We start from the raw sequence: 8,977 nt of genomic DNA on the forward strand, positions 1-8,977 counted from the left end.
TTATCTGTAACATAGCCTAGCCGGGTCCATCATGAACTCTATTGAAAGTCAATGGGAGACAGATCAGTTTTCTCAATAGAGAAAGTCAGAGAAAATTGACCCGTCCCCCATTGAATTACATTTTGTGCCAGGACGGATCAGTTTGGCTCAGTTTCGTCAAGCGGACAGCAAAACGCTGCAGGCAGTGTTTTGGTGTCCGCCTCCAGAGGGGAATGGAGACTGATCGGAGGCAAACTGATGCACTGGGAGCGGATCCTTTTCCATTCAGAATGCATTAGGGCAAAACTGATCCGTTTTGGACCGCTTGTGAGAGCCCTGAATGGATCTCACAAACGGAAAGCCAAAACGCCAGTGTGAAAGTAGGCTAAATATAAATAATTCATGTTTACATGCAGGTCCACTCACCTGCTTGTCGTCACTGTGCTACAAAAATGACCAGTGATGGGGTCTTCTGTCCATCAGTGGCCTCCATTCATTTACACTGGAGACGGACTGAGCACGTGCTAGTTCCTCTGTCTGTCTCCAGTATAAATGAATAGAGGCCACTGATGAATGGAACCCTCAATCAGTGGCCAGCATGTAAACATTAATTATTCATATTAAACTATTGTACATTGGTGCTAGTAATTTTTCTGATACTTATTCCTAGCTGCACACGTGTGCTGCTAGTAATATATAGTGGCCAACACCTTTTTAAATCATTACCTTTCCTTCTGAAATCTATTGCCACGTTTTGCAGAAAACTTTTTTCAAATATGCAAGTGACATGTTTGGTGCACCGAGGGTGAGAGCTAGCCCCTTTGTGCACCTAAGTTCGGTCTCTCTTTACAGTAAGTCCCTCTTTTCTCTAGCTTAGGGTCTATTCACACATCCGCAATTCCAATCCACATTTTGCGGAACGGAATTGCGGACCCATACATTTCTATGGGGCCGCACGTCGTGCGGCCCCGATCCGGAATTGCGGACCTGCACTTCCGGGTCCGCAATTCCGATCCTGAAAAAAATAGAACATGTCCTATTCTTGTCCGCAATAGCGGACAAGAATAGGCATATTCTCTTAGTGCCGGCAATGTGCGGGCTGCAAAATGCGGAACGCACATTGCCGCTGTCCGTGTCTTGCGGATCCGTGGATCCGCAAAACACACACTGATGTGTGAATGGACCCTTATTGACAGGGCCAGGTGTCTGTATACTGCTTTCTCCTGGTCCCTTAATCTTGTATCTTCGCCATGTACCAGAGTTACGGCGCATGCTGAGTACATCATCTTATTACTGCCCTGGAGAGAAGATCTGTACAGACTCTCTTTAAATTATAAAAACTTCTCCTGGGGGCATATTGGACGCACATACTTTCAGCTTGCGTTGTCTACAGCGACAGGTCAGTGAATTGTTTGTATGTGCTTTATGGCAGCTGACACAATTGCCAGCAAAGGAAGGGGTACAGTCCCCATCCCTTTAAACCTGACACAGGTAATGTAGAACGCAGTACAGTACCTCCGAGAGGTTGTTACGAGACAACCAAGAAGTGCATATGGTTTAGTCTTCTGCATCTTGCAGTTCCATAGAACTGCCACTACATGCCGACACACACAGACCGCTGCAAATCAGTACTATAGCATCAGAGAACGCTCTTTACAGGAATCAGGAAGTAATACAGGGATCACAAAGAAGATGGGAATAATATGTGCATGCTGACCATCACTCCCTCTAAACACAGGTGGACATTACTGTGGAAAACTCAAATTGAAAACCGTTTTCAGCATGGGACAGTTGTAAGGCCATAACTTTATGTAAAACAATTTTTTTTTTATAGAAACAAAAGACACTGTGTGCTTTTGGATTTCTTTTGAATCAGCCATGATTGCAGTAATGGTAAAAAAGCAACAACTTTAATCTTGCATGTGTACAAAAAAGCAATATACAGCATATTAAACTTTACTATGTTCATACAGGTGACATTCCTTTGCATATTAACATTAGAGAAACCTGCGACTTGGGCAAACCAGTAGTTGTGTCTGATCCAGAGAGTAGTGAGGTGAGTATTTGGGTAAAACTGGTCGCCTTCTACAGGGTGGCCCACGAAAAAGTAGCCTCCAGCGATTAGTATGACAAGATTAACAAGCAAGTGGTCCCTGTTCACGTCTATGCATCTTTGGGCAGGTCAGATTATGTTGGCAGATACTGCTTGCAACTCTTCAACAGTGATGCTGCAGAAGAAAAAATGTCCTGATTTTTCCAACGAGATAAGGCAACATGCCGCATCTCACGGAGCTCATTGACTAGGGTTCATGAACTGTGGGCAAAAGGTTATGGCCACCACGTTGCCCAGACTTGTCCACGTGCTATTTTTATCTGTTGGGATATTTAAAACAGAAAAGTATACACTAACAATCCACATCCCCTGGATGAACTCAAGGAGAACATCACACTCACTATCTGCAGCATCACAAGCAGTATCAGCCAACATAATCCGATGTGCCCAAAGATGCATAGACGCAAACAGGGACCACTTTCAGCATCTTTTGTGACTTGTGGGTATTGAAAAAAACCCACAAAGAAACAATCCACCTGCTTGTTCATCTTGTCATACTATTTTCTGGAAATGGGCTACTTTTTCGTGGGCCACCCTGTATTATTAAGGTGTGCTTTTCTGTTTCTTGATATTTTTGTTTATTTAACGTAGGCCAAGGCGTATGTGGATATTGCGCAGGAAATAATCATAAGAATCTCCAACTGATGGTCAAATGTCCTCATCAAGGAAATCTACAAAAAAGAGATGTCTATCAGGTACTCGGCAGGCAAGATGCTGTAGCAAGTGAAGACCAGGACAGAAAATGAATGTACAATGAATATGAATCCAAAAAGGTGTACACAAAAAGAGTGTGTTTTATTCTGTTGTGAGGAAGACTTTTATGAATGGCATGTTCTCTGTGACTTTCATGGTTTATTCACACTATGTTTACAAATTATTTGTTATGCCATTTGGCCAAATTGAAGTGTATACTAACTTGTTAATAGAAAACGAGGGAGTAAATCCATATTTGCCACCTTTGATACTATGTAGTTACCTTATTGGACACATGGTAAAATACATTTTTTTATGATTTTTGTTGGTAGGCTGCTGCATGACAAGCTCAAGAAGAGTAAAATCTGGAGAAGCATAATTCAATTATCTATTTGATAAGGACTCTTGCAGATTAAGCGCCTTTTTCTACCATTTCCTACGGCAAGAAACGCTTGGCTCTCTAGGCATAAACACCATAATAATATAAAACCTAAAATATATTTATTAATAAAATACTTAACATAGTTGTACAATGTCTCAGTTTCCAAAACCACAATACTTCAAGATAAACAATGTTGGGCCCTGGTAGCATATGTGGTACTTTTGTTTAAGCATGTTGTTTTTAAAGAAGTAGCAATGTGTATTATATCCCTCCAGATAAAGTATATGTATATAATCATTTAAATGGGTTCTACAGGCATTTCACTTAATCCTTTGGAAGATGTTACTAACCTTTTGAAAAGAAGGTCTTTTACATAGTACTTACCCATCCCTGGCTCCACTGATGCCACCGTCTTCCACCTGGTTCCCATCCTGAAGTGTCTCCTCATTTTCCTGTTCAGCTGTATTTACTGTAATACATTTTGCTCTAAGTAAGAGCGGTCTTGCCACTCGAAATGTGTCAGCAATGTTTTTATCCTTGTGTCCAGGAATTAATAAAGACTTATGTCAGTGCTGAGCAACTATTCATATAGATCACTTTGCCTGGAAGTCAGCCCTGTTTTCATCACCATTATACTACTGTATGCAGGTGAGCTGATCCATGTTGCACTTTATCTTAGAAGGTCAGTGGGACAGTCATAGGGCCTGTGGTTTAGAAGAGTGTTTTTTGCCTCCTTGTCGAATAGATCTGCATATTTGATGTTAGGAGGTAGTGCATTGAGGGATTGAGGCCTCTAGACAGGATAAACATTAGATGGCCTGTTTGACTGGCATAGAGACCTCCATTGCAAACCTTGTCTAGTGTTCTGATTGCTGACAGGAGCATGGAGTCATATCTAAGGCAATCCTAGCAGTAGAGAACTAAAAGATTTGGGAGAAAATAGAGATCTTTGCCTTGTGCAGAACCACCACCTGGATTTCCTTGGGCACTGTAGAGTACAGAATTGGTTCAGGAAGAGGTATACCTTTAACTGAAGCCACAGTCAGACTTCTCCAGGCATACAGTGCATTTGTGGTATCAAGTACTTAAGCCCTGATGCAGAAAGTTGTCTGCAGAACAAGAGTCCAAAAAGGCCTCTTTAGAGGAAAGGATGCTACCGCAGGAGAGAACCACAGTAATCATCTTCGCCTAATGTTGTCTCCTTTCAACCCTAGGCGCTTAAGTTTCCCAGGTTGAGAGGGCCTTTTTTCTTTTCTTCACTTAATGGCCCCTAGCACCACAGTATAGCCAAAGCTGTCTGATGCTCCTTCTCAGACAGCTTTACTCTATATAGTTCAATATGCTCTTGGGAAGATGCCAAGCATGGAGTTCTATCCCGAGTAGGCTCCCTGAGACACTTTTTAAAGCATAGATCTGTGCGAGTGGCAACAGTGATAGTCATCCAGACTTGATATGTCAACTCGTCTTTGATTTAACCTGCCAGACCCTCTAGAAAGCAGCTACCAGAGCCTCATTATTCCAGGACATCTCTAAGGACAGGGTATAGAAAGTTGCCCTGGTGGAAACATAGCAAGGATGATGCAGTGGAAGCCGTCCAACCCAATGAATAGTGCACTAGTGTAGGAACCCTTGGCAAGTCTTGGTATCTCCATAATAACGCAGTGCACTCTTGCCACTGGTATGAGGGACAGTTACTAGTCACAATGCTGGAACTTTGGCTTGAGGAGACTGAGATAGAGCAGAGAGCGCTGTAGAGTGCGGGTGGGTGGTGATGGTGTTCATGAATTGGGGACTCCACTGCGAGGCAGTGAAAAAGTTTCCCACAAGGCATCAAAGGTGCAGAAAACATTTAGGGGTCATTTGTCAAACTGGTGTAAAGTAGAACTGGTTTAGTTGTCCATAGCAACCAATCAGATTCCACCTTTCATTTTTGACACCTCCTTTGGAAAATGGAAGGTGGAATATGATTGGTTGCTATGGGCAACTAAGCCAGTTCTACACCAGCTTGATAAATGACTGCAATTATTCGCAAACACATTCCCCAGGGACCGTACCACATGGTTTTCCAAAAACCAGAGTGTTTGAGAGACAGTAGAGAAGGGAATACTGCGTTATCCCACAAAGGGGTTTCAGCCATATGTCCCCAAAAGTCATGTACGCCCTTACTAGCCCCCCATACCTGTATATCCCCCATGTGTATAGGCAGGAGTACCTGAAGGAATAGTTGAGTTTGTTCCAGCATCGGCCACAAAGATTTAAATATTCAGGTACCAGGCCAAATGGGCCTCTGAATTCGGGAGTTGCTCATATGGGAAAAGCCAGGTCTTAAGATAATGCAGCTGTTGGAAAAATGATTTAAGGACATTACAGGTGAAACTCAAAAAATTAGAATATCATCCAAAAGTTCATTTATTTCAGTAATGCAACTTAAAATTTGAATATTGTGAAAAGGTTCAATATTCTAGGCTCAAAGTGTCACACTCTAGTCAGCTAATTAATCCATACCCCCTGAGCAAAGGGTACTTGAGATTGTGATTTTGGGGTTTTCATAAGTTGTAAGCAATCATCATCCAAATTATAGCAAATTAAGTCTTGAAATATCTCGCTTTGCATGTAATAAGTCTATCTCATATATTAGTTTCACCTTTTAAGTTGCATTACTGAAATAAATGAACTTTGCACGATATTCAAATTTTTCGAGTTTCACCTGTATATGGGGCATGTTCAAGAACATACAAACACTTGGGTAATAGAATCATCTTAATGAGATTTACTCGACCAGAGACCGACAGAGGCAGATCTTTCTATAAACTAAATTTGTCTCTGCAGTAGGATAATACAGGGTGAGTATTGTGTACATGAAAAGTGGCAGAGTCTTTGGTGATGGCTATTTCCAGATATTTAAAGTGCAGAACCACAAGGAGATCATTACTGATGGTATACCAATGGCGGCATGAGTAGTTGGATCTTTAAACTGTTACGGACACATGACGTACCGGTACGGCATGTGTAGTTCCGATCACCACCCGCCTGGGTGCCTGCTCAAATCATCGAGCAGGCACCCTGGGACAATGCGCTGGGGGGTCCTGTGACCCCCCCATGTTGGCGATCGCAGCAAACCGCAGGTCGATTCAGACCTGCGGTTTGCTGCATTTCCGGGTTATATGGGTCTCTGGGGACCCGATAACCCGGAACAGGATGGTGATCAGTGGTGTGATAATACACCACCAATCACCATCCTGCAATCCTGAGAGGTGATGGTGACATAACCTCTCAGGATCGGCTCTCATTAGTCGGCTGGGCGGGCGGGCGGGCAGGCAGTTCAAATGACAGCAGCGCTCCTCTCTACCTCCTTTTCAGTCCGGGAGAGAGGAGCGCTGCACGTCTATCTCCAGAGCCAGCACCCCCATCTGTGCCCCAGCACCACCAAGGTATTTAGGGAAAGGTTAGGAACAGGTTAGGTTAGGCAGGAATATTCAGGGAAAGTTAGTGAGAAAAAAAAATAAAAAATGTTTTTGTTGCATCACCCTAAATCGGGTGACTGGGGTCCACAGCACAGCTGTGTGACCCTAGACCCCCCCAGGGGGGCTGCAGCTTGACCCCCCCCCAACTCTTTTTGGGGCGCAAGAAGTTTATTTTTTTCTGCGTTCGCTGACTGTGGCCGGCACTCTTAGCCTCCGGCCACTGTTAGCGCATCGCACACCCCACCGCTGATCAACTTCGGACGGTTGATCAGAGAGTTTGAATTTATTTTTTTATTTTTTGTCCTTTTTTTATTTATTTATTTAATTTTTTTGTCTGTTAGGTTTAGGGTAAGTTCGTGAACACCCGTGCCCCCACACACGCACACCAAATAAAGTTTAACACGCACGCACACACACACACACACACTCTCCCCTATGGCCCGCCGGATGTTCTCGGCCGAGGAGGCATACGCCCAGCTTGCCTCCGAGAGCCCCAGTGAGGACGAGGATGACCCCACTTTACTTTTGTCAACCGCGTCCTCATCATCTAGCGATGATGATGAGCCCCCAAGGTGGCGGAGACCCTGCTAGGCGGAGCAAGGGGACCGCCATGCTAGGGACCCTGTGGCCCACACTAGTACGAGCAGCTCTGGGGCTCGTACTAGTTTTCCTGCCCACCAGTTAAGTCCACCTGAGCCCCCTGCCGGTGAACTTGTCTGGTGTACCCCAGAGCATTTTGAGCCCGCGATTCCTGATTTTGTAGGCCAACCAGGAATCCAAATTTCCACAGTGGGCTTCACTGAATATGACTATTTTAGTCTTTTTTTAGTCTTTGTAAATCGGATGGTGGAGCAAACGAACCTGTACGCCCAACAGTTCGTTGCTCAACACCCGGACTCCTTTTTGGCTAGGGCCGGTTGCTGGACTCCGGTCAGTTCAGCCGAGATGCTGACGTTTTCGGGCCTCGTGCTGCACATGGGCCTAGTCAAAAAACCTAGTGTCAGGCATTACTGGAGTGGGGACTTCCTCTACCAGACCCCACTTTACAGTACGGCCATGACACTCTCCCGGTTTGAGGCCATCCGGAAATGCCTGCATTATGCAGATAATGCAGCATGTCCCCCCCAAGGTGATCCTGCCTATCACCGCCTGTACAAAATCAGGTCGGTCATCGATCACTTTGGGGCCAAATTTGTGCAGGCCTATGTACCTGGAAGGGAGGTCGCGGTTGATGAGTCTCTCATTGCTTTCAAGGGGAGACTTCTTTTCTGGCAGTATGTTCCCTCTAAGCGGGCGAGGTATGGCGTGAAGCTGTACAAACTTTGTGAGAGTACCTCAGGGTACACTTACAAGTTTCGTGTGTACGAGGGGCGAGATTCCCGTATTTAACCCCCAGAATGTCCCCCCACTCTGGATGTTAGCGGGAAACTTGTGTGGGACCTTATGCACCCACTGCTAGATAAGGGTTACCACCTGTACGTGGATAACTTTTATACTAGTATCCCCTTGTTCTAGTCCCTCGCCGCCAGATCCACGTCCGCTTGTGGGACCGTGCGCAAAAATTTACGCGGCCTCCCTACCCACCACCTCCAGGTACCTATCCCCAGGGGTGAGACCCATGCCCTTGGGTTGAGATCTGGTGACTGTGGGGGCCATTTTAGTACAGTGAACTCTGTCATGTTCAAGAAACCAATTTGAAATGATTCGAGCTTTGTAACATGGTGCATTATCCTGCTGGAAGTAGCCATCAGAGGATGGATACATGTTCTCATTCTGTTTACGCCAAATTCGGACTCTACCATTTGAATGTCTTAACAGAAATCGAGACTCATCAGACAAGGCAACGTTTTTCCAGTCTTCAACAATTCAATTTTGGTGAGCTCGTGCAAATTGTAACCTCTTTTTCCTATTTGTAGTGGAGATGAGTGGTACCCGGTGGGGTCTTCTGCTGTTGTAGCCCATCGGCCTCAAGGTTGTGCGTGTTGTGGCTTCACAAATGCTTTGCTGCATACCTCAGTTGTAACGAGTGGTTATTTCAGTCAACGTTGCTCTTCTATCAGCTTGAATCAGTCGGCCCATTCTCCTCTGACCTCTAGCATCCACAAGGCATTTTTGCCCACAGGACTGCCGCATACTGGATGTTTTTCCCTTTTCACACCATTCTTTGTAAACCCTAGAAATGGTTGTGCGTGAAAATACCAGTAACTGAGCAGATTGTGAAATACTCAGACCGGCCCGTCTGGCACCAACAACCATGCCACGCTCAAAATTGCTTAAATCACCTTTCTTTCCCATTCTGACATTCAGTTTGGAGTTCAGGAGATTGTCTTGACCAGGACCACATCC

General features: G+C 44.8%; 1 protein-coding gene across 1 annotated transcript in view; it reads left to right on the top strand.

The window, feature by feature from the left end:
- The window catches only part of NUBPL (nucleotide binding protein like), a 39,037-nt gene extending 35,298 nt beyond the window's left edge, over positions 1-3,739 (top strand). Inside the window, exons 10-11 of the mRNA XM_040411257.1 lie at positions 1,953-2,035; positions 2,684-3,739. Coding sequence (XP_040267191.1) covers positions 1,953-2,035; positions 2,684-2,737 — 137 coding nt within the window. The 3' untranslated portion in view covers positions 2,738-3,739. The remainder of the gene's footprint in view (positions 1-1,952; positions 2,036-2,683) is intronic.
- The last annotated feature ends 5,238 nt before the right edge of the window (positions 3,740-8,977 follow it).

This window comes from Bufo bufo, chromosome 11 (assembly GCF_905171765.1).
Source record: "Bufo bufo chromosome 11, aBufBuf1.1, whole genome shotgun sequence".
Classification (NCBI taxonomy): domain Eukaryota; kingdom Metazoa; phylum Chordata; class Amphibia; order Anura; family Bufonidae; genus Bufo; species Bufo bufo.